Raw genomic sequence first — 25809 nt, 5'->3', positions numbered from 1 at the left:
CATTAAGACACAAATATGTACATTCTTTACATAGGAATGAACTTGATAAAATACCAATACAACTTCACAACAGAATTCTATTACTTTTTATTGTATCAACTTCAGTGGCTGAAGTGCTGATAAAGCTCATAGAAGGTCAACTGAAGGGAAGATACTTAAACTCATCTTATCTTCACAGAAGACAAACTGCTTCGGTTTTTAATAAGCACCGCAATCAAAGATATTTGGTAAATCTGTTTTCCATGGGCTTACTCACATTTTAGTGTGATACTGTCAGACGTCTTGTGAGTTGCTAGAGAAGCCTTATGTCAAGAAAAAATGCAGAACTTCTGAATTTATATACCACATTGTATCTATTTATTCAGGTTGCCACATAACTTTGCCTATCATGGAAAGTAGCCAGTAGATTCGTTACTCCAGTTTTCTCTATTTCAAAGCTGAACCTCATATGCCAACACATGCTTCTTGGACAAAGACTGGTATATAAACAGATGTTGGCTGTTATTCACATGTCTGTATTTAGCACCTCTCAAAGACTTTGTACAGGTCTGGTAGATTAGCAAGCTGCAAAATGGTTCCATCTTCTGTAAAGTTCTTAGGAGGCATAAGATATGTCCTAAAAGTTTTGTAAAGCACATGTTCCACTGTCCATTTCCATGAATGTGTGCTAGGTCCCAATTCATCAGCCTGAAAATGTTTTTTAAAAGTTTAAATAAATGCCATGCATTTAAGTTATGTCTTAATAGTTGTAGCTTCAAATGGTGCAATCTTTATTCTAAGAGTACTGATTTTTCCTTAAGAACATAAAACACTAATATTTCTGTTGAGTTTTTTACTCTGCTTATCTTTTCCTGTAAAAATATTTTGGTATTTCAGCTACTGTGACATTAGTATTCCTTACTCAAGAATAAATATGACTGCCACTAGGGCCTGTCATATGGAAAGTTGGGTAGATCTTTTTACCTCTAAATATGGGACAACCCTTTCTCAGTTCAGTCAGCCTTGACAAACTCCACAATATTGCATCATTACGACTTCAAGGTGTAGTTTTGATGCAACAGGATAATTTTTATTCTGTCATCTGTTAAAGGTAGCCAATGAGTACAGTACCTGTTGACCATTAAGATCAGACTCATCCATTATATACTGCTTTCTAATGGAGTAGAACATGGCACATTCTTTACTGAGACTTCCAAAGCATTCCTTTTCTTCATCCCAGTTTACCTGATGAAAGAATATGTGAAAAAATACTGTTGTAGCCTAGTTTAAATAGTCAATGGTGTGTTTACAGAAACCCTTTTATTTTAGTATATTGTGTTATAATAAGGACAACCTGCATGTTTTAAAATACTGAATTGCTTTCCTTTCTATGGGAGGCTAAACTCTTACAATATCAATACCAGCTTGAATTCTTAAGGTGCAGCTTCACCATAATATGGAGTCACTGGAGATCTGAAATACAATGACTAGACTCCATGTGGCAGCTGTTTCTAGGTGAGAACTCCCCACAGGGAGGCATCTCCATAACAACCATGCTTGACTTATCAGTGGCCTGAATGGAGGGCAAACAGGGATTCTGAGTTCTAATTTAATCACTCCATTTTGGATTTTCCTATGGAATCTTAATAGACTATGTTCACATGGAAGTGAATTGCACTAAACATTTCTGTAAGGGTTCTCCAGGACAGTGTAAGTACAGGGCTGCTAAAACTTCTCAGGTAGGAGGGGGGAGCTCCCACACAAGACTACCAAGACCAGATTTAGATTATGTACATTTCCATACAATTATACTAGACACCGCCCTGAAGATGGTGGAAGACCAAATCCATGCATTAATATGAAACTACTGTTCAGGTGAATATGGCCAAACATTATATTATTTTTCAACTTATATCCTGCCCTTCCTGCAAAGCAGGGTTCAAGGTGGGTTCCATCAAAGAACATCAACATACCTCTGTTGCTAATCGAAGAATGAACATGGGTAGACCTTCCAACAACGGAATGTAATTATCTATCAGAAGTGGTAATCCTGTAAGATTCCCATGCTGTAAATAGAGAATTTTTTCATCTTGAACGTCCAGTGTTCTTTCAAGTACATACTTGTAAACAAGATAAGAACTAATGCCTATAAACCAGTTAAGTTGCATATTTGTAAAATGCACCCGCTGTCTGTCACACTTCATTTTTTAATTGTTCTTAGGAATCAGCACAGCCATTATCATTCTTTTGTTTATTGCAACTGTTACCAAATAAAAAAACAAAAAGTAAGGGGCTGGATACCACTGATCCATGCTGCTAGCATAAAGTGCCTCTGATAGCACTGTGTGTCCATGGGAACCATCCTAAAATTTCTACACAGCAGAATTAAAAATGAACCAACTATGGGTGATTTGCTGTCTTCCAGTTACTTCAAATTCTGCAAGGAAAATAATGTGTTCTATATGCAGCTTTTCTCTAATGCATATGTTCTACCTTTTCTGAATATTGTGAAATGTATTATCCAGTAGGATAATGGATATAACACATAACTGGCAAGTTTTTTTAAGCAAACCTGTAGTTACCTCATCAATTTCAAGGGAGAAATAGTCTTTCAGCATTTCACTCTTCTTTGTTAAAAACTCAACAATGTATTCAGCAAGGCCTTCTTTTGGACCATCTTCTTCTGTCCAACCACTTTCAGTATTCTCCAGAGCTAGCATGGCTAGATCATAGAGAGGAGCCGGTTCCTAGATTTACGAAACGCATAATATAACCACACATGCTTGCACTCAGAATAAAAATTTTAAAATCCATGTTTCAGATTTGCATCCATAAGACTTGTCACTGTGAACTAAAAACCTGCTGATGTGACCTTGAGTCAGTCAAGTTTTCCCAGAGCTGTTCCTCTCAAGAACAGTTTCTCTCAGCATTCTCTCAGCCCCACCTACCTCACAGGGTGTGTACTGTGGAAAGGAAAGGAGATTGCAAACCACTCTGAGACTTTGTTGGGTAGTGAAGGGTGGGATATAAATCCAATCTCCTCCTCTTCAGTTGTATTATTAAAAAGTACTGGCTATGGGGGAGTTAGATGTCACCATCTGAGAGACTCTTTTATCCCTCCCCCATTTAGTGTGAAAACCAATCAAGTCCAAAAAATAATAATCATCCCCCCTTCTTTCAATAAGGATTCATGATTTTGTTTTACACTCAATGCTCAGAAACTAGTTTTTTTTCTCACAATAGTTTTTAATCCTTTTGAATGTATTGCATGTCATTATTTTACAAGAGATTTCCATTTTAAAGCTTGCTATACTGAAATAAATGTGTTCACGCATAATAGCATTTATCAAAATCAACCCTATCAAAAATTCTAAAGCATAAATAAGGCCTACATTATGGTGCCTAAGGAAATAGATGTATTTTTAGCAGAAGTATTTAGTAATTAGAATAAATTTATGGTACTTAGAAAAGAAACGAGTTCTGGTAAGATACAGCAGCTGCAGAATCACCAACCACAATTACCTTCAATTTTTTTTAACTGATCCTCATACAAATGGAGAAACTACACTTCATTATGGAGCACTATAAATAAGTAACTTGGATCCAAGCAGCATATACTTACGGACAGCCTTAGAATGCCAAAGTTTCCAAAGTCATAAACAAGGATCTGGTAGAACATTTCCTGACTGGAAAAGAAAAGTCAATTGGCTCTATTCACATTCTTTTCTTTGCACTGGGCATCTACAAAAAGGAAAGTCTTGCTATCAAACGCTAATAATGAATCTGTGATATTTAGCTAGAAGCTGAAACCACATATGTGGGTCCTTTTTGAAGACTATTGCAGCTATCACAGGATATTTTGTCATAAATAAAACATACGTTCAATTAAGTTGGTAAGTTTCCAGTACTGACACACAAGTATTCCAAAAGTCACTAAAACCCAGCACAGATTTCTTTTTAAAGAACTACCTTTCTTGACCAAAAACATGTTTGCACAATGTAAACAGCAAGGAGATAAAGTTCTTGCTCCTGTCTTAAGCTCCTGAGCCACTCAGTGCCATCATCCCAAGTTCTAGAACAGGAGTGTCAAACCCATTTGTTATGAGGGCCGGATCTGACATAAATGAGACCTTCTTGGGCCAAGCCATGTTGGGCCAGGCCATGTGTGTACCTAGGTAGGTAGCAGAGATATAAACTTTATAAAAGACACAGACAAACACAAATATATATTTTTTTTAAAAAATTAAAACATGCTTAAAATGTTAGCACTCATTGGTCTTAAATGTGATTTCTTTGTATTTCTCCCATGGAATCCAGGGCACTGAGCAAAGGAACCTTCCCCAGGGGACGGGGAGGAGGAGTCTCAGCCAATAGAAGGGAGAGACTTGGCTCAGTAGCTCTGCTGCGTGATTGTGAGAGCCTGGAAAAACAAGCTCTGCATTCCCCCCTTCCTCTTCAAGGGAGGAGCCTCAGCCCAATAAAGAAAATAGGTTTGGTTCTGTAGCTCCGGTGCAATTTAGCAAGCCTTGCAAAGCAAGCTTTTATACAGAAGAAAGCAAGAGACAGAGAAAAGGAAGCAGATGACAGCCAGTTGCTCGGGCCTGATTCAACCCCGGGCCGCATGTTTGACACCCCTGCTCTAGAAGAATTCAAACCAAGTGGCTTCTGGGTCTCAATCACCCTCAGCTTAACACCTACCTCTCACAGGTAACTAAAGAATGCGTTGCACCTATCCACATTATTCCACCTCTTCAGAAGTTTCTTCAGTTCTCATCTTATGCAACTGGCTATAATTCAACTAATGCCTTTTGGTTCCTAATGACCAACTGTTCCCTCATTCTCCGTAATATCTGAAATGTGTTCTTATCAAAGACAGCAAGCACAGACCTGCCCTGAATGCAACACATGACACCAGCATTTCAGTGCAGTAAGCCAAGTACTACAAGTGTAGCCACAACCCACAACAGTGAATAGTGTGCCTATTTCTGCTTATTTGGTAAATGCCAATTATTATCACCATATACAGCTAACACTGCTTAGGTGGTTACCTGAGTTTTGTGGAATTCAAAAGATACAGTTTTGTCTGATACTGCACCAATGCCCACTGAGGATTAACACATCCAATGAAGGAGTGATTGCGAAGCATCTCTTGAAGACCTGAAGAAGACAAAGTGTCTGCATTCAGTACAATTCACAGGATCAAAGATCTCTTTAAGAGCTCAGCTGCTTGAGACAACACAAATTTAAAGCAGCTAGTCTATTTCATATAATCCAACTGACAGTTCTTTCCACTACAAAAACCTTGCACTTGGCTGCTCATGCTGTTCCTAGACTTGTCTGTTCCTTCTATAAAGCTTCTCAGAATATACCATATTTTTCGGACCATAAGACGCACTTCCCCCCCCCAAAAAAGTGGGGGGGAAGTGTGTGCATCTTATGGTCCGAAGGCACGTACCTTCGGGGGGGGGGGCGATCCGCTGCCTCTGCCTCCGATCCGGCGCTTCCCCCGCGCCTGCCTGGCTCCATCTTCTTCAGGCAAGCGCTGGGATCGCTCCACGTGGCCCCACCGCAAACCCAGTGCTTCGCAAGCGCCGGCTGCGAAGGGGGCAGCGTGCTTCCTCCTTGCCTGTGTGCCTAGCTTCAGCTGTGATGCTTAAACCAAGCGCTGGGATCGCTCCCTCAGATCCCAGCGCTTGCTTTAAACATCACAGCTGAAGCCAGGCACACAGGCAAGGAGGAAGCACGCTGCCCTCTCCACAGCTGGCGCTCGCGAAGCACTGGGTTTGCGGAGGGGGCGGGTGCTTCCTCCTTGCCTGTGTGCCTGGCTTCAGCTGTGATGTTTAAAGCAAGCGCTGGGATTGGAGGGCGGAGGGAGCGATCCCAGCGCTTGCTTTAAGCATCAGAGGTGGAGCCAGGCAGACAGACGAGGAAGCACGCTGCCCCCTCCGCAGCCGGCGCTTGCGAAGCGCTGGGTTTGTGGTGGGGCCACGTGGAGCAATCCCAGCACTTGCCTGAAGAAGATGGAACCAGGCAGGCAGGCACGGGGGAAGCGCCGGATCAGAGGCAGAGGCAGCAGATCGCCCCCCAGGAGGAAGGTGCATCCTATCCTCCGGAGCGCCTTATGGTGTGAAAAATACGGTACGTTTCCCTTCTCTTCACGCATTGTCAAGGGTTCCAAATTTTAACTTTGAGGATTTTGTGGAAATCCTGCATTTCCAAGTAGGATACAAAAGAGATAAAACATTGTATTATATTTGCATATGATTACTTTCTTTGTGCATAGGGTATATTTTGTGAACAAAGTCTATGTGGGACCTGTGTATCATACATCATGCATATACAACCGCCAATAAACACAATTCCTACCAAGAAAAATCCAGTGTCCTTGTCGCATGCAAGGGTATTCTCATGTAGAAAGAAACTGAATTCAACAACACACAAAGTCCACTAAACAAGGTAGCTTCATAGTTCTTTGACTATCAGTGTTACCAGGCAGACTGGTCACAAAGGAACTCTGCCCAGTGATGCCAAATGGCTCTCAATGATCACCTATAGCACATTCAAATGGAAGTACTTCAAAATCCTTCTGGTAGCAGCACACTGAGATGTGGGTTGCATCTCTTAAAGTACTTTTTGAGAAGCCAATTTAGCTTTAGAGCTAGGCATAACTCAGTGTCAGCCAGAGACACAGCCCCAACAGAACTTGTCATGACCACAGCCGCCCATGAAGTATGCAAAGCTGTTTATTTACTGTGGCAATCTGCTAAGGCCCAGAAGTCTTTTGTAGAGAACTACTGCAGCCAATCTAGTTTCACCTAGAGGCTGACCAAGCATGAGTTCCCTCAAAATACATCCATCTGTACAGGGACTGGGCCAATGAGCTGGAAAGACAGATCAAACTGGGTAGCCATGTTAGCTGTCTGTAGCAGAATAGGGCAGGTGGCCAACGGTAGCTCTCCAGATCTTTTTTGCCTACAACTCCCATCAGCCCCAGCCCCTGGAATAGAGCAAGAGTCCAGCTTAAAGACAAACAAAATTTCTGGCAGGGTATGAACTTTCCTGAGTACTGCTCACTGTATCTGAGGAAGTGCATGATGACTCATGGAAGTTCATACTCTGCCATAAGTTTTGATAGTCTTTAAAGTGCTGGACTTTTAAGAATTTCTTGGATTTAAGCTAAAATGTTTCCATTGCCTTTAGACAGCTGGTGTTTTGCTCTTACAAATCTTAAGAAAGCCCATTTCATGAACACAGTTAACCAAAGTTTGTAGACTTAAGCCATCTTAAACTGCCTCAAACCAAAGAACTCTGCTGACCTGGCCTGTGAATTCAGCTGACCCCTGTTATCATGTCTTTCAGTTGAAGATTTACTACTTAAGCTTTATTATTAAAGAATTAACTGCTTAAGACTACATATATAGGGAGCTACATCTTGCTTCCAAGCATTACCATATTTGCAAACGTTAGTAAGCCTTTGCTTGGAAGAAAACTCTATGTCCACAGGATGTCTACTTAGAAATCAGGTTAAGAACAGTTAAGAGGAAGCTTAAGAAGAATACGCAAGTTATCTTCTTTCCTTCAAAATATTTGCTGGGCCAGGGATGTCTCTGACCTGCTTCCATAACTAGGCACAAGCGGCAGCCAAGATGCTCTCAATCAATTAGTGCCTCCTTCATTGATGAGCATTTCAAAACCAGCATCAGAATGTGGCTGCAATCTAGCCTCCAAAAGCAACATTGACACTTCCCAGTGTTGCACACCTCACTGTTCCTGTATCTCTAGCCAAAGAACACAAATAATGCTTTGCTTTTCCAGGAAAGCATTTTGGAGACCATTAGCAACTGAACACAAGTTAATACCTTATAAAGAAAAACTGGTTGGTAAATATCAGCATAGTATCCTCTAAACAGTCTGGTCTATGACCTTTAACCTAGAAGTTCTGGTAGAGGTGCATGTTAAATTCAACTTGCAGACTAAAGAGTAAATTGTTTAGTATGTAGGGATGCAGATCTTTAAACAGAGCTGTTAATGCCAAAGCTGACCTCAAATACCTTAGCCTAGCCAGTAGTTTTAACTCCCTGTTACTCTGCCCAATGTATCTTAAGAAACAGATATGATGCAAATACTGATAGCAGCAAACCATTAACAGAAGGTAAACTTGTTTTTCTAGATTTATGAAAGGTGTTCAAGAAACATATTAAAATATACGAATCAGGACCAATGAGCAACAAGCTTACTTGCATGAGCCTGGTTACTAATTTCTTCTTGAAGGGTTAAAACACTAGTCAGGTTAATAATTCTCCTTTTAGGGGTGCAAGCTGCAGTCATGTCCTGTCCTGCATCTTCCTCCATCTCCATATCATCATCTCTTCGCTGTTTCTTTCTGCAGTACAGATACAGAGGAAATACATCCTATACCATTTTGAAAGGCATACAAGCTATTATAGTAGAAGGCTATGATGAATTCAAGACAGTCTTCGAGAGACTCCATTCATGAAAACTATTCAAGAATATTGTTCATAGTCCATTTATCAGAAGCATTTTTCTGTCCCCAAGTTGTATGGATCCAGATTATTCCAGCAAGTCCTAAGGAGAAACAATCCAGATTTCTTTTGGACCTTCGTTTTCTACATAAGAGCAATCAGAGTCTGTGCCATTGCTTGAGAAGAAAGAAGGACAAGGTAGAACTCCCCCAAACCACCCCAGGGTAATAGCATTTACTACTAGAATAATATGCAGCAGCAGACAAAGCAGAGATAATCCTTACCTAGCAGGTGTATCTTCCAGAGACATCTGTTGTCTTTCTGTTGAACCTTCTGGTTTCTCCACAGTTTCTGCTCCTGTAGCTTTCACACTAAAGTCACTGCATTCTTCCATCTCAGCATCTTGTGGTCCAGATTCTTCACAGGCCTGCTTGTTATTGCTCTCCTCTGCAGCAAGTCCTGAAGTCTTGGATTTGTTAGCCGGCTGAAGGAAAGCATCTAGTTTCTGGTCTCTGGAATCAGTGCGGACCATCTGATGGGCATAGACTTTGTCTCTTACACCTTGATTAGCTGAAGAAGAGCTTGCAGGTTTAATGACATCAGCAGAAGAGGCAGTAATACCTGGAAGCAATGTCTTCATTGATGGTTGGAAGAAGGGAAGCAATTTAGTTTTGTCAGGAACTGTATGAATCTGTCTCCAAGAATGACATTTATAATCAGGTAGAACCAACATCAGGTGGAACTATGGGTTTATTTGCAAGACCTGGGTTATTGCCAATGATCCCTCTAAGCTGCAAAGTCTTGTTAGCAAAAATCCTACTTTGTGAGCTACTAGCATTAAAGTTGTAAGCGAGCTATTTGGTTACTGTATGAATTAGTTTGCTCTGTGGCCTTCTTTCCTGAGCCAAATGTGTGAGCTGGAGGCTAAAAAACCTGTGAGCTCATAGTGACTCAGCTTAGAGGGAACACTGGTTACTGTATAGCTAGAATAATTTACAGAACTTAAATATGCAAAGTGGCTACTGAAAATAAAGTTCTTTCCATATCTGTTTTCTCATATAGCCACATGTCATATATCTGTGCAGTATAGAAAATCTATGTTGTTAAGAGACATCAGCTGGTTTGCAGCACCAGCATGCCCTTGTAAAAACTACTAAATACTGAAGCAGATGCAGAGCTTTCATATAAATGGATCTCTAGCTAAACACTTCCAGCCGCGGCCTGGGAGACCCTCACATTTGACAATCATGGCTGCTTCAGAATTACTGCAGTCTTGACATCTGCCAGGGTGTGCCCAACTACGTGGCTATAAAGCAGCAACAAGGTGAAGCAAAATTCACTTGAATATTTTTCAGCTGAGGGCCAACTAAACATTACAGTTTACAAAACCCAGACCCAACTCTTTAAAAACAGTAATATTTAGTTTGGCCCTAAGAGTAATTTTGTTCTTCTGTCATGCACTGAAAAGCTGTGCCTCTCAGTCAGAACATTAATATCCATTTACAACACAGCAAATGCAAGTCATGAATGCAGAATAAATGCCTGCCACGAAGAAAGCAAACTGTTCTTCTTCTAGTTATAAGTATATACTTACCTGGGTGAAATACATCCTTGAGGAGTTTGAGCCCAACAGTTTGCTCTCTATGTGCTGCTGCACACGCTCCAAGATGCTGTCTTCATGAAGGAAGTGAACCTCATGCTTTGTAGGATGCACATTCACATCCACATTCTGGGGGGCTATTTCAAGGCTGCAAAGGATTTTTGAAACATCACCATGTAAGACTATCAAGTTGGCATGTTCAGCAGCAGAGCTGTCACAGTGAGCGACATCACCTATTGATTTCAAGGTGAGCTGTGCTTCTCAAAAAAAATGCAGCGCTTAAGAGCTTTTAGGTTACATTGTAAAATTCCTCAGGCATTAAAATGCTATTCAAGTTATTCAAGATGAACATCCGAAACTGTATTACACTGTCAGGTCACTGGTCCATTCAACTCAGTATTTAGCTTAAGGTCACAGGCAAAGAAAGGACACCTCCCCTCCCCATGATCTATTACCAGATACTTTAAATGGAAACACTGGAGACTCGGCATACATCCCTACACTTTTGTGCTCTACTGTTGGTCCAGTGTCTAGGAATACTGTTGAATTCTGGCTAATTTTGTAGCATACCAGAAGTGTAAACACTAAGGCTGCCATTATTGGGATATCAGAATGATATGAAACCCATATTCACTGTTTTAATTGTTAGAATTCTCTCTCAATCTGTACTTGAGTTTCTATTTGATAAATGTCAGTATGTGACTATGCTCATTCAGTTAACTTCATTATCCTCTTTCTGCTTCTCAGCCATTTGGCCTTTAATGGAGAAGATATTTTATTAACTTACCTTATGTACAAGAACGGATGCATACTTTTGGGTAAATAAGCCGCATATACAGTTTCTATTGCTTTTCGCAAAGCGTTTGACTCAACCAGTCGATCTGCAAATAGAGTGGAGAGATGGTCACATTATTTATTTATTTGAGGTGGTGCACTAGAAAACATCTGGCCTCCAGTGTTCCCCCTAAGCTGAGTTAGCCTGAGCTAGCTCACAGATTTTTAGCCTCCAGCTCACACATTTTTTGTCTTAGCTCAGGAAGGATGTCCCCAAAGCACACTAATTTATGCAGCAGCTCACAACGTTAATGCCAGTAGCTTACAAAGTAGAATTTTTGCTCACAAGACTCTGCAGCTTAGGGGGAACATTGCTGGCCTCCCTGCTTAAAATGGCACCACTTTGTGCCCACAGAATCACCAACATTGAGCAGATACAGTTTTACATAGCCCAGCTATGGGGTTGGATATTGATAAATTTATGGTGCCATCCTAATATTTTACTCAGTATTTAACTGATTTAAACTGGTTTTAAATTTACTTGAATTATAAACGGTTTTATGATTATCTTCCTGGTTGTTAATGTTATTTGTTGTTACCTACCCTGAGCCCACTTGTGGAGAGGGCGGGTTAGAAATCGAAGATATAAATGAACAAGTAGATATTTCTCTGCAACTTTATTTCTATACTCATCTCTGTAAAACAGCATGCCTTCAACTGTTCATTTGTGCAACCAATTAGAAAATGCTGGTAAAGTTAGCAAAATATAAACACTGGAGTGGATCCAACCCTCCTTCCAACAGAAGAGCCTCTTAAATTGAAGGACACCTCCTGAAATTGGAGAAAGTCTTCAATCTTGAGCCAAAAGGAAAGGTGGAGTATCAGTATTTTAATAAACAAGTAAACTTTGTTCAGTTGAGTGGTAGGAAAGAAGCAGCATCCACCACTCTGATACACCCCATATATACAAGCTGAATCTCTTCCAGACGGCCATTTATTTCAGTGCTAAATAGGAATCACAAGGAAAACTTGCACTACAATTGTAGCTTAGTCCCTCAGCTGCTACACCACTTGACCTTATAACTGTGGGTATCAGGCAGCAATTCCGACTGCTAGCATCCATGTGCATTGCCTAGCACATAGATTCAGCTTGCAGACTCCTGAAATGGTCCTTGCTATCAAAGCAAACTTGTACCATTGCAAATGCAAACAGCAAAATGTTGGGACTCTAAAGCACTCCAGTTCTCAAAGCCCCCAAAATGTACTCTGCAAGCAGAAAACATTCATTACCACCTGCTTTTCCTTTCAGTGTTGTTTTTTTAAGAAACAGTACTCTGCATCAGGCACTGCTGCTTCTTGTTAAAAGAATATTCTTCCTTAAAACAGACTAAGAGAAACACACACTTTTATACTTACGATTAATAAAAAGCAAAAAGGTGCATTTCTTCACTGAATAGTTTGCATTGGTAACATAGCCCTTCATTTTAAAAGCCAGTGGATCATCTTCACAGCCCACTTCAATCAATTCCCTAGAGATATTTTAAGTAAAATGGCAATTCATTTTTTTCCTTAGTCTTAGGTATGCTTTTCTAGTACAGGATACATTCTTGGTAAATTTGTTTATTTAACATGTTCATAGACCATGCTTTTCAGCCAGACTCACTGGCATCTGTCCTCGATCCTGTACAGAGCAGACAGAGATGTGCTACATAAACAGCAACTTTTCTGCCTCTGCCCCCACCCACCAGCTTTATACATTCCCTGAAATTGTGCCCTCACAGAACATCACAGGTTTCAAAGCGGACTCTGGGATTAAGCTTCTTATGAAAAAGGTTAAAAACCTTCCCACATACCATGACTCAATTAATGCCCAACCCCTGGGCTGCTTTGAAATATTTAAAATCCAAACCCAGGTCTCTCATGTAATATACATAGCTTGAATCTTAAGAATTGGCGCCGATCAATCATTTCTGCTGATAAAAGGAAGGAATGATTTTTGCAGATTTCTGCACCACACCACACCCAACTTCTATCTCCTTCTTTATACCATTCCTGGAAAGTCACTTGTCCGCAAGCAGCAGCATTTCAGAGAACATTTTGGGCTGTAGAGGGGGTCATAGAGAGCAGTGGAGAAATCACATCGTGACCATGAAAATCCTTCCATTGTGGAAATTTTCACTGCTCCTATAACAACTTCCCACTGAAACGTAATGTTCAAAATACAATGGCAACCCAAGGAGATATTATTTCAACTGAAGACTTACTAGTCTCTTGAACAGAAATATGAATAATAGCACACTATTCTTTCTACATACCAGTATATCTTAACATGCTAACCTTTACTATGTGCTTGTGAACTTTCACATACATCCTTTGACAAAAAAAAAATCAATGGTCAAGTGATCAACATGCAAGATTCTGTACTAGGCTGAGGGAGATTAAAAGCCATGTAAGCCTTTTTGAATTGATAACTCAGTAGTGATCCAGCTTCTACCAGACAAGCAAGGCCCTCTATTCTGCACTCCAACTAGCATGCCATGCAATTGACTGTTCACCCCTAGAGCTGTAACTGTCATTTCTAAATTTAGAAACTGTCTCTCACTGACCTTTCTGCCAACGTTGGCACAAGTCCTAGAGAACAGGCCGGCAAGTGATTCTGCTTATTTGTTCTAGGTCGTCTATGCAATTACAGGGCAGACATTCTTTCTACAACTACAGCTGAAAGTCTCAAAGTGCTTAAAGGACAGCTCAGGGGTCTTTTTTTAAAAGCAGACCCTGTCTTTAAATAGTGTTTTAAATACTAATTTAAATGTAAGTGTTAATTTATAAGTAAATTAAGGCAATAGGAGTTCCAGTGCAATTAGAGGATATTCTGTACAGACAAACATCAAGGCATGAGTGCACAACTCAGCATGCAGCTTGTGGATCTTGCTGATATGGGCCATATCAGATCTTGACTGGAGCTAACTGGGCCACCCTGACGTATCAGCTAGCTCCACGATGGCTCATGTAACTGTATGTGTGTGTGGGGGGGACACTGAAATTCTTAACTTCTCCAACTGGGGGAATGCAAGCCCCAGGATGCAACAGAGAAAGCTCCCATGGGGGAAGGTGGAGTTCTATTCCGCCCGCCCCCCCCCCCAAGAAGATTTGTCCATGATATCCCATAGGCTCAAACAGCAACTGAGAGTTGGTCTTCCACCCCCTCCACACAAAATTTGCCACTCCCTTGCTCTGAGATACAGGAAGTTTTTCATGCAGGGAGGGGCCATAATAGTGACCATTCTGACCCTTCTCTGCAGGGAGGGAGAAACCTCTCATCATGTTGCAGATCAGTGTCATGGTGAGAAGTGGAGGGGGGCACACAGCAAGCTCCACAAGCTGCATGCTGTCCACAGACCATATGTTGAACACCCATAAAACAAGGCATTCCTAAAAGTTTCAGTACCATCTACTCTCCTCTAGATATGTATAAGGAAGAGAATATGCAGAGTCTTTTGAGTCAAAAATACTATACAGTTCTTCCCTCAGCTTCTTTTTCTTATTCCCTCTTGGCAAATACACTAAAATATGCTATACACTAAGGTCATTTCAATATGAAATTTGCTGGTCAACTTCTAACTGTATTCCACAACACAGAATGCTTCCAATCAAAACTTTTAAAATATTACTTTAAAATGTTCAAGATCTGCTTGCAAGCAAAATTACATCTGGGATTGGCATACCTGCCAACAGCATTCCCAAAGATGGACCGAATATTGTCTACTGTTGTAGCGTTTGACAGTGTTCTGACATCTGCTACTGTCTCACCTTGCTGAAAATGGAAAACAGTAACCTTGCATTTACTAATATTTATGATGCATGCTATGAAGAACTGAGTGGCAAGCTATCCAGAAAAATCAAACTTGTTTTGACACATTTTTCCAATGTGCCAATATTTGCTAGACTCTTGAAGAAAAAGACTACATAGCAATCTCCCTGGCAATATGCAGGAAAAGTTTCTCACTCAAACAATTTTAACATACTGTAAACAAAATGGCATTTTTGTTATATTACGGTCTTGAGCTGTGCAGGGTTGTTGGTTTGGGGTCTGTTTTTTTTAAGTGTTTGAGTAAGGAATAGCTTGAATTTCAATATGCCATCATCCAGTCCATTACCATTTATAGACAATGATACAACAAACACTACTCCACTCTCTCACCTGAAAATTACAGAGTTGGGTGTCATCTGCACATTAATGATGCCTCACCTCGAATCCTTGGATGACTTCTCTCATCAGATGCAGCCAAGGGGAACCATGGGACCCACCCCACCAGAACAAACATAGGGAGGCTAAAAAGTAGCTATAGAGACCCCCTAGTACCTCTGTAATTTCAACAGAAGCATGGACACAATCTATATTAGGAACACTAAAGAAGCAAATTATTTAACTCACCTTCTTAACTGAAAAACTGATGCCAGAGTTATGAACAGCATATCTGGGGAGAAAAGGTTTTTTTGGTTTGTTTGTTTTTTAAATTCAGAGCAAGGGCACATAAAACAGCAAATAGCAAAGATTTTCAACACACATTATTTCCCCCACAGTGAAGTCACCATGACATTACTTCCCCTCCCCCTTGATAATCCAGTTCTTCTGCACAGATGCCATATCATCCTGGCATCTCTCCCTTTTCTAACAGTGAAGTGGAGAGAAGCTCCAAATCAAACGGCATCATACCACACATTTTATTTTACTGTATGTTTCAGACAGTAAGGAAGGCAGCATGGTATAGCCTGATCTCGTCAGATCTTGGAAGCTAAGCAATGTCAGTACTTAGATGAGAAACTGCCATGGATGACTCTGCAGCAGAAGGCAATGACGAACCACCTCTGTTTAGTCACTTGCCTCAAAAGCCCCTTCCTGGGGTCACCATAAGTTGTTTGTGACTTGACAGCCCAAACATATGCTTATGTTGGTGGGAAATAAATGATTTTTTAAAAACTCAAGAACGTTATTCTTGGCTTTAACTAGAAAGACAATGTCTCAACCTAGCAATTTGGGAGGGTGGCTCATTATTCCTTTACTTCTATTTATATCCATTCTTTTACCCTATAGGGAGAAAGCAGCTTCCATCACCATGCAGATAGAAGAAACCAAAGCCTCTTATTTTAATATATTACCGGCTAACGACATCCAGTATTTTTACATATTCTTCACTTGGATTCTTTAAAGCTTTTCTCCTGGTGGCTACATTGTAAAACAAGTCTTCAACCTGCAAAGAAAAATAGACAGATTAAAACAGAAAACAGACACCTTCACAATATCCTTTAGAGCCAACCCAACAAAGATGCTGCCAGAATTTTATAACTATGATTACTGAAAAATTCCAGTTCTCAATCCCAACAGTGAAATATTTTTCACTCAAAATCCTACATCTTGATGACATCTAACATGAATTCTCAACAATAAATATTCAGGTACGAGCCCTATAAAGAAAGTTACAGTTTGTACAGAAATAGTGGTCAAGGTTATTTTATGTGGTCATTGGCCATTACAAGTTAAAACTTACTAAAATTTTAAAATACAATGTCCATCTTTAAGTACAGCTTGTATAGGATGAGCACACTGAAAACTAAAGCTTTTAATATGATTAATTAAATGCAGGCTGAAACTATAAAATTAGTGGATTCTCAGCACCATTAATATAAAGAGTGACTATTTCAGTATAACAATGCAAATCAACTAAAAATTGTAAAAATTCCATAAAACGCTATGAGAGCTGCAAGAAATTGAGACATACAGAGACAATTCTCCACTTTACTACATGCAAATGTGTGTCTTTTATGAATAACACTATTTCCAGAGACAGTGCTATAAACTTCCACAATGGGATACATAAACCTCAAGGTTATGGATAGTCTCCCTAACACTTCATTTCTAAATGAACAGAGAGATGCTAGGGCTCAGATTTCCCTAAACTCATCTTTTGATCTAAAAGCTCCACTTCCTAAACAATTGAGATGCTGATGAGGGCAAAAACTTTTGCGCATGATCTGCAGAACTTTCATTATTACAGCTTCAATTCGGGGAAGGGGGGGACACTGGTTATTTGGTAAATTAAGGACCAAATCTTTAACTCCAATTATAAGACATTCCAAAGTGCCCTTATGGTCTGTTTCTAGCAGCAACTTCCTTATACTAGGAATTTGCTACAATGAAAGAAAAGCTACAAGACTAAGTGCGAATGGCTCTGGCCCTGGAAAGCAAATGTTGATAAGAGGTAGATAACCTACTACGATCTGAGTACCCTGGTTTCCAGCACAAGGTTTGGGTGCAGCTTTCAATTTTCCATCAGAATAGTTTGCCCTAAAAACAGAATTAAAAAGTCACTATTAGATTACTCCACAAGTACTGTGACAAGTTAGCAGTGCTTTCAAAAGAGACTTTTATCAGCCAGCATGTGCAGCCAACTTGCTTGATTCTTCAAATATTCAAAATTTTATAGGACATTTTGTAGGACATATGGAGGCCAGTTAACAGATCGCAGAGCAGTAACTGAACAGTACTGACTTCATATTAATGAAGTCATACGTTCAGTTGGAAGGAAGGAAGGAAGAGCCGCCACCACCACTGTAACAAAAATGCCTCCAACAACTTTTCATCCCAAAAGGGGACCAGACCTGTAATTCTGTGCAAGCCCCTCTAAACAGTGTGACTTACTTTGGAATAATCGCAAACTAAGCTAAGTTAGGCATAGCAGGTCCCAGTTCCTCATAGAATACCTATAATTTAATAAACAGTGCTGGCTGGGGATTATTTTACACTTTGCACTCAATTCAGACAGAAGCAGTGGATTAGATATAACCTGCACTATTTTAGTATTCACTGTACAAAAAAAATCTTAAAGGGACATATGAAAAATAATTGCTGTTCTTTGCATCAATAATACAACAGACCTCTAGTGGTTAAATGCTGGATTGCATAATGCTGAAGAGAAAGGGAGAAGCTAATTTTCTTTCTGAAGTTGACTGCTTAAAGACTGTTGATCCCTTGAAGTTCCGGTTCTTGCTAAAACCCTTTTTAAACTACCACAGCTGTGTTAATTTTTCTGGAGCATCCATCAGTGCAAGTTCTTCAGAATTACAGTTCTTTCTGTATGATATATTACTCTAGTGCTATACTCCTCAGTATTTTAGCTGCATTGCCAAACTCATATCTAGGACAGTTATGTATTCTTAATTTTGAATTCTTCTCTGAACAGACCTCCACACCATACTTCAAAATAGTATGGGGCTTTCCTATTAGCAAACAACAAACGGGGGGGGGGGGGGGGGCTACAGTGAATTGTGCTAGGGGGAAAAATATTGAAACACTCTCCCCCCGGCAATCTCCCTACTCTAAGGTTTAGGAACTTGAACTGGCTGATTTTTCCTCGCCTCCATTTTTTTCTTCTATTTCTTCTTTTTTACTTATTTATAAAACATATACCCCTTCTGCCCTCATCAGGACCAACAGAATAAAACATACATAATATAAAAACATGCAATAAAAAACATTTAAACAGAAACAAAACCACTTCGAAAAATAAAAAGTTAAAATACACATACAGTGTAATAAAATACACATACACAAAAACAATTAAAAACAACTCAGGAAAGAGGGATCTCCTCAGGGAACACCAAGCAAAACAAGAAAGTCTTTACCCATTGGCAGAAGACTGCAACCGAAGGGGGCAGCTTAGTTTCTCTTTGAGATCAAGTTCCAAAATCACTCAGCTACCCTCAACTTATTACTAACTCATTTCACCCTGTCATTTTTCAAGTTCTCTCTCTCTCTGTTAATTTACAATCATATTGGTCTGTGCATCTAGAAAGTTTCCAAGTAAGTAGAGACATCTCCTTTGTGCGTCAGTGGTTGTGTTATGCAGTTTTAATCATCATCTACATAGGGGGCGGGTGATTTACTTTTCAATACAAGGAAGTGCTCCAAATCCCTTGGGTGGAAGTGGAACTCATGTACTAATTTGCATCTCAGTCTTGCTAGCAAAATTAGCATGCATTTAACTTAATGCTGAAAATCATATTTGAGAATACTCACAATGGTAGGAATGTACGCCCTACAGCAGTTGCCACTAAACTCTTAACTCAGGGGTGGCCAAACTTGTTTAATGTAAGAGCCACACAGAATAAACATCAGATATTTGAGAGCCACAAAACAGGAGAGAAGGAGGAAAATAGCTGGCGGAGGTGGAAAGAAAGCAACTTTAAATGCATTATCCAAGCCACCAGATGGCTTGCCTTGGAGAAGTGATTTAAAAAGTCAAATGCCTTATTCCAAGCCAGCTTATGGGGCAGTGAAGGCTTTGAGAGCCACACAACATGTGTGAAAGAGCCACATGTGGCTCCCGAGCCACAATTTGTCCATCCCTGTTCTAACTGAAGACATAAGATTTGCAATCAATTCACAGGCTCTTTATAGTAAAAGAAGCAATTAATACTCAACACTGATACAGTATTTTAGAGCATTAAAGTCTTTTTGCATATATTATTTCAACAGTCCTCTTATCAGTCCCATACAGCAGATCACTATCATAATATATAGACAGAGGTCCTCAGTTTAAAGACTGTGATTACACAGCAGAATCAGACTAGACCTGAGCAAGACACTCCGGACCATAGGACACACCTTCCTCCTGGGGGGCGATCTGCTGCCTCTGCCTCCGATCCCGGCGCTTCCCCCGTGCCTGCCTGCCTGGCTCCAGCTCTGCTTCCAGCAAGCGCTGGGATCGCTCCACGCTGCCCCACCGCAAACCCAGCGCTTCGCGAGCGCCGGCTGCAGAGGGGACAGCGTGCTTCCTCCGTGCCTGTCTGCCTGGCTCCAGCTCTGACGCTTACAGCAAGCGCCAGGATTGCTCCCTCCGCCCTCCGATCCCAGCGCTTGCTTTAAGCACTGTTAAGCATGCCAGGGATCGAGGCACAGAGATGGAACATGGAGCAGATGAGGGCCTGATTTGATTGGGAGGAGAAAGGAGGGACTGATCTTACTCCCTTCCCCCTCCTTACTGCAGTCCCCAGCTTACATGGCTGTACCTCTGCATTGGTCCTGCAACACAGGAAACAGCAAAGGGAGGGGAACCATTGGAAACATCTTTTCACCTGCACCCATCTCAGAAGTGTTTCTGTCTCATTCCTGCCTGTAGTTACAAAGTCTAGATGCAGAAAGAGGCATGAGTCTTTTTGGCATGAGCCGAAGAGCTCATGGTTTGAAGCCTGCAAACACTGAGCAGGTGGCTACTGGATTTAGAAGATTTATATTTAAGAACTAAATATACGTACCTGTATGCACACATTCCATCACTTGTTTTAGTTGTTATGGTAACATGGGCAACGTGACTTATACTAGCCAGTGCCTAGAGAGAAGAAATGCATGCTTAAAACAAAGTAAGTCAACTAACAGTGCAATCCTAATTAGAGTCAGTTTTTAAAATCCATTTAAGTCAATGGAGGTCTGACTCTGCTTAGGATGGTACTGCCAAACTCTTAAAAGACAACACCTACTACCTTGTTGGAATATGTTCACTGTACCAATAACAATGGTAGCAAAAATCTTCTAATCAGATCTCTTATAATCTAATTATTTGGCATCTCCAAAATTAGACAAGGGAAAAAAATCTCATTAGATCAGGAAAAAATGTTTTATTTAGAAGGCTTTAAGCTGCTATTCAATATGTGATGGCTATTAGCATAGATGGCTTTAAAGGGAGATTAGGTATATTCATGAAAGATAGGTCCATCAGCTACTATGAGCTTCAGTAACTAAAGGTTACCAGTGATGCTTTGGCCTCCACGACCTTTTTATGGCCCTCTGTAATAACTGGTTAGCTACTATGTGAGAAAGGATGCTCGTCTAGAAGGACCACTAGTCTGATCCAACAGGGCTCTTCTCATGTTCTCTTGAAAGGCTAACTCCAAAAATAAAGAACACAGTAATCCAGATATTTGATAACTCTACAAAGAAACCAAGGTGTACAGCAACTGAAGAAAGTTTCTTTTTCTCATTTGGATTTTTCATAATCATTGTATTTTAATATATCTTTTTTAAACTACAGTTCAAGGTACTTTTTTCTTGTTTGAAAACTGCAAATAAAAGGTGAGGGTACTGGCCATCACATATAAAGCCTTCAGCAGGGGCAATGCTATGCAAATATTTTATATATATTTCCTAAGTGGAGGCAATCTCAATCATTCAGAGTTGTTTTAGCTGCAATAGTGCAAACAGGAAAGCACTATTTATGGCTGCAATCCTATGCATATTGACTTGGCAGTAAACCTCACTGAATACAGTGAACATGTGTAAGTTTGTTGTATTAGTAATGGATTTGGGGTTAAGTTCATACATTTCAACAGATAGCACCATCCTACTGTCCTTGCAAAGCAACAAGTATGTACTGTATTTAAATTTCTGAAAACAATGTTTTGTTTCCTATATGGAATTGATGTATTCTGGATGGAACAAAAGAGAAAAGGGAACAAGTAGAACTTTGGTGCTTTGTATTTTTTTCATAATAGCCTATTTCTAAACATGGTTAACTTACCTCGCCTCTAAACCCATATGTAGAAATACTAGATAGATCTTCAAAAGTCTGCAATTTACTTGTTGTAAATCTCTCGCATACAATATCCAAGTCTTCCTTCTGCAGAAAAAAACAGATGTTAGTGTCAAGTCGGTAGATTCAATAACGAGTCTTCGTTGAAACAAAGTAACTAGTTTATTGATATCATAGTTCTCGCCTGCAGTAAGATTGAAAGACTAAAGATCATACAGTAGAATGCAATCATATAAGGTACACTTCAAAGGGATTCTTGAGGGAGGGGTACTATGCATGGCACATTCACACACTGATGTTACAACTTGGTTCTCAGGCCTGGTTTGGCCTTGAGCGTCCCTGGCTCCAACCTCCCCCGGTGCCAAACCTGAGAAGGCGCAGATAAACTGTTCACATATTCCCATTTCAAAGCAAGGCTACATAACAAAGAAAAGAAGGGGGTAAGGAGAGTTTCAGCTAGCAGCAATGTAATACAGTTTGGCTTTACCCAGGGTGCTCTTCTCCGGAGCTAATGTTAGGTGCAGGCCTGACCAGAGCAGACTTGACAGTTAGTAGGTAGCCTCTTCTGAGTTTTCTCAGTTTGTTGCTAGCATTAAACACAGACTGACTGCTGTAGTGTTAACTAGATTTACTTACCCTAATACCACACCCATTGTCTTGTATCTGGATTAATTTCAAACCACCATCCTTAACTGTCACCTGGATACTAGTAGCTTTGGCATCCAAGCTGTAAGCACAAGAAACAGATTTCAGCCTTCAGAAACAAATTGTGAGTTGTCACAACGTATTCTATTTCAATTCAATTTCTATTCCAAATGAGCCTGATTTCACCATTTATTTGCACAAGGAAACAGCAAATAACTAGACAATTCTAGGACTACTTATTATGTAGATAAATGCTTTTTCCCACAAAGATCTAGACGCAACACTTTCCCCCATAAAAAAGCAAAACCTCCATAAGGAAGCATCAATCACTATAGTTACTATTAAAGCAACTTTAAGGTATTTTATGGCCTGTGACATCATCCTTGTTTACAGGTTTTAGATTATAAAAAGCCCTATCATAGAAATCCACTCCTAGTGTCTTAGCAGACAACTTGTTTCAACAAAAATGCTAATTTATTTACAATCAGCATATTGAAACCTTGATGCTCCTTGTATAAATCTGCTGGGTCATATCAAAAAAATCTAATGTTATAAAAGTTTCCCAAACCATAACATCTCTAGACAGAAGTGCCACAAAGCAGATGCCTCCAACAACAGGCACAAAGTTACCAGTTCTCCATCATCTCCTTAATGGCGTTAGCTGGTCTTTGGATGACCTCTCCAGCAGCAATGCGATTCACCACAGTCTCATCCAACCTCCGGATCATACCAGCCATCAGAGCCATCATGAGAGCAGAAGAAAATAAACCTGCTGCAAAAAAATATAACCTGTACAGCTTGAATTTATGGGATGGCAGGGAACACAAGGTCTGGGAAGGAAAGGCTCTCGGCAGCTATAACTCCATACAGGCCATCCTCCAAGGCAGTAATTTTCTGACATATCGAGATCAACTGTAATTGCAGGAGAGATCCAAGACCTACCTGGAGGTTGGCAACGGGGACCCAAATGCACTGAGGAGTGTTCAGAGACTTGGGGTTGCATAAGTGATGGGGTGGGAGAAGGTTCGGCAGGCTAATGGAATGGTTCTGGACAGGGCTTTTTTGGAGCAGGGACGCAGTTGCGGCTGGCTTGGTGTCAGGGGGTGTGGCCTAATATACAAATGACTCCTGCTGGGCTTTTTCTGCAAAAAATGCCGATTCTGGACCTGAAGACCAAGCAAGATGGTCCACAAGGGCTACGAAAAGAATGGGGTGGGGGAAAACTATTCCTTAATCCCACCCTCCCGGTCGCTCGTGAGGAGGATACTGAGAAGAGGCAAGCCAAGCGAATTAAACCTAGAAAAGAAAGCCAATGCACCTGAACCTCTCACCTCAGCGGTCGGAAAGCTCACCTCCACCTGTGTGGGAAGAGCCTCCCGGGGAGACCCTCCAAGCAGGCGACCCAGCAGCAAAGACAAGGCTCCCGCCAAAACAACAGGCCGCTTGAGGCAAACGCTCGAACGTGCTGTTAATTGGGTCGCGCGGATGTCAATCGAGTAGAAGGCGGAGAATCGGTTTTTCTACAAATAACGTATTTCCGTCGAAAGGGAAAGAAGGCGAAAAGACTATAATTCCCACAATTCACTGCTCACTGAGAAAGCGTGCGGTGAGGAAGTGTTTCCGTTAAGGGCTTAAACGGCGCAGCTGTCCTTTTGCTCTGAGGCGGTTTGGATGTGCTTCGCTCGGCGTTTCTCTACTAATAAGAGCGTTTGCATAAAGTTGAGGGCGTTGAGCTCGCCCTGAAATTCTATGTTTGAATCACAAGCGCTTTTTTGTTGTTATACCATCAGACGCCTGTCACATTTGAACATAGGTGCATTTAGCAGTGAAAAGAAGAAAAGCCTTGTATACTTGTAGAGCGCATACAGGGTTCCTGTCGTCAAGGGTTATTGTTTGATAGCCCCCTGTACTTGCTCTTTCTTTGTATTTCTTTATTCTGCATTAGTAAACTGAGAGAAAGGATACATTGCCACCTTTTAAAGGTAGGGAGCTACATTCTTGCAGAGCTGCTTTTGGAGTTCTGAGAACAAATAGTGAGCTCCATAGCGAAATCGGTTTGCACGGTTGATAGGAACCATTGCAAAATGTAGGGCCGTTGTTGCAAGCCAAGCATCCCAGTATGATGCAGGCAGCTATTTCCAAGCAGGTTTCCTGAGCGGTCTGATTTTTTTTTAGGGGGGTGGGGAGATACTATGGGGAGGCGAAGTGAGCAGGCAGCACATTGAGGATCATTACTTTAGGGAGATCCAAATAAGCAGCCGTGTTGGTCTGAAGTGGTCGAACAAAATAGGAATCATTTGCACCTTTAAGACCAACGTGGTTTTATTCAGAACGTAAGCTTTCATGTACTTGCACACTTCTTCAGATGAGGAATGAGGTAAGCAGAGTACAGTAAGCATATCTGGTGGGGTTTGGAATGCCAAGTGGTACAAAGTTAAAGACCAATACAATAGTAAAATTAACAAATTCAGAAAACCTTTGATCTGGATTGCGTTAGCCTGGGAAACCATAAAACAGTAACATGTCAGAATGTGGGAATGCCTGTTAATTATTCTATTGCTAATAAACCTGGGTCAAAAAGAAGGCATTTCTTTCCCAGAAGTTTTTCCTGTCCAACTAATTTACCTTTTAACATGTAACATAAATATATACATAATTTTAGTTTGCCATTAGGAAAAAATACATTAAAATATAGTGGAAGATGGGTTTAGTATATGTAATGAGATAAACAGCCAATATCCCTTGTTTGAGTATGTCAGTACAAAAGCATTATTCTGATACACTATCCTAAAAGAGAAATACATTGGAATGCTGTGGATATATCACCGTACTTGGTGAAAGTGGGTTTAGCATATGTAATGAGATTAAAAAAAACAAAACATCTCTGTTCAGTCCTGGGGAGGTGTTTGTTCCAAGTTTCATAATGGTTTGTAACTCAGCAATTCCCCTCTCCATTATGTTCTTGAAGTTCTGAGAGTGGGTTTAGCATCTGTAATGAGATAAAAAAAACCCAATATCCCTGTTCAGTCCTTGGGAGGTGTTTGTTCCAAGTTTCATAATAACTTTAGGGAGATTGCCTAGCACACGTGCTGGGATTCTTGTAAACAGCACTGAACTACTGCACCGTGGTACTGCAGCCATAGACACATATGCCTTTTTTTCCTCCCTTAGGGGAGACAATACGAAGCCCTACCTTGCAATGGCCCTGCCCATTTTCTGAAAAACTAGCCAGCAGAAGTACTGGTGGAAACCATGGTGCTAATGGGGAACCGCATTGGGGAACCCTGATATAACATTTTCTTTCTTTAAAGCAGTGCTTCATCTCAAAAAGTATCACTAAATAGCAGCTTTCCAACTTTAAGGTCTGTTGAAGAACCCAGGAGGGAGTGGAAACCGGAAGAACTCTTCTGCATATTTGCTGGCTGTCATAGGTGCCTATTGGATAGTGCCTCTGTTGCCAACACCATTAATCAGACCCAGGAATATCTTTTCCTGATTACAAATTTGGTAATCCATCAAGCCATCCATATGGGAAAACCTGAGACAGCTTCACCTGAGTGCATGCCTGCCTTTCTACCATGACAGCAAACTCAAAGTGGTACTTATTTGAACATAGTGGAACCTACTTCTCGAGTAATCAAACTGCACAGTTCATTCCATAGTTTTCATATTCAAGAACCTTTTTAGCTTGTAAAACACACATGAACAGAAATATCTGAGTAGGGTTTTGCATCACAATAAA

General features: G+C 40.6%; 1 protein-coding gene across 2 annotated transcripts; it reads right to left on the bottom strand.

The window, feature by feature from the left end:
• Positions 1 to 72: 72 nt before the first annotated feature.
• Positions 73 to 22843, bottom strand: MLH1 (mutL homolog 1). 2 transcript variants are annotated; one of them, XM_060247606.1, is made up of 19 exons: positions 22698 to 22843; positions 22059 to 22149; positions 21411 to 21509; positions 20152 to 20225; positions 17110 to 17182; positions 15997 to 16088; positions 15272 to 15314; positions 14562 to 14650; positions 12253 to 12365; positions 10850 to 10943; positions 10057 to 10210; positions 8747 to 9096; positions 8217 to 8362; positions 5028 to 5154; positions 3602 to 3665; positions 2562 to 2726; positions 1953 to 2045; positions 1111 to 1224; positions 73 to 687 (listed from the first exon to the last, which is right to left on the bottom strand). In XM_060247606.1, the coding sequence occupies exons 1-19, from the start codon at positions 22814 to 22816 to the stop codon at positions 520 to 522; spliced, it is 2268 nt and encodes a 755-aa protein (XP_060103589.1). In that variant the 5' UTR covers positions 22817 to 22843; the 3' UTR covers positions 73 to 519. The 2 variants fall into 2 exon arrangements, with proteins under 2 accessions (XP_060103589.1, XP_060103590.1); XM_060247607.1 differs by having other exon boundaries at positions 5028 to 5136.
• Positions 22844 to 25809: the final 2966 nt, after the last annotated feature.

The sequence above is a fragment of the Heteronotia binoei genome, chromosome 10 (assembly GCF_032191835.1).
Source record: "Heteronotia binoei isolate CCM8104 ecotype False Entrance Well chromosome 10, APGP_CSIRO_Hbin_v1, whole genome shotgun sequence".
Taxonomy (NCBI): Eukaryota; Metazoa; Chordata; class Lepidosauria; order Squamata; family Gekkonidae; genus Heteronotia; species Heteronotia binoei.
Note: the sequence above shows the minus strand (reverse complement) of the source record. Positions and strands in the feature narration are given on the sequence as shown.

Coding starts and splice junctions, on each gene's coding strand:
- MLH1 (XM_060247606.1), bottom strand. CDS start 22,816: ATGATGGCTCTGATGGCTGGTATGATCCGGAGGTTGGATGAGACTGTG. Junction 17,183..20,151: donor GATGGAATGTGTGCATACAG/GTACGTATATTT, acceptor TTCTGTTTTTAG/GGCAAACTATTCTGATGGAA. Junction 5,155..8,216: donor TAGTAACCAGGCTCATGCAA/GTAAGCTTGTTG, acceptor TACTGAATGCAG/ACACTTTGTCTTCTTCAGGT.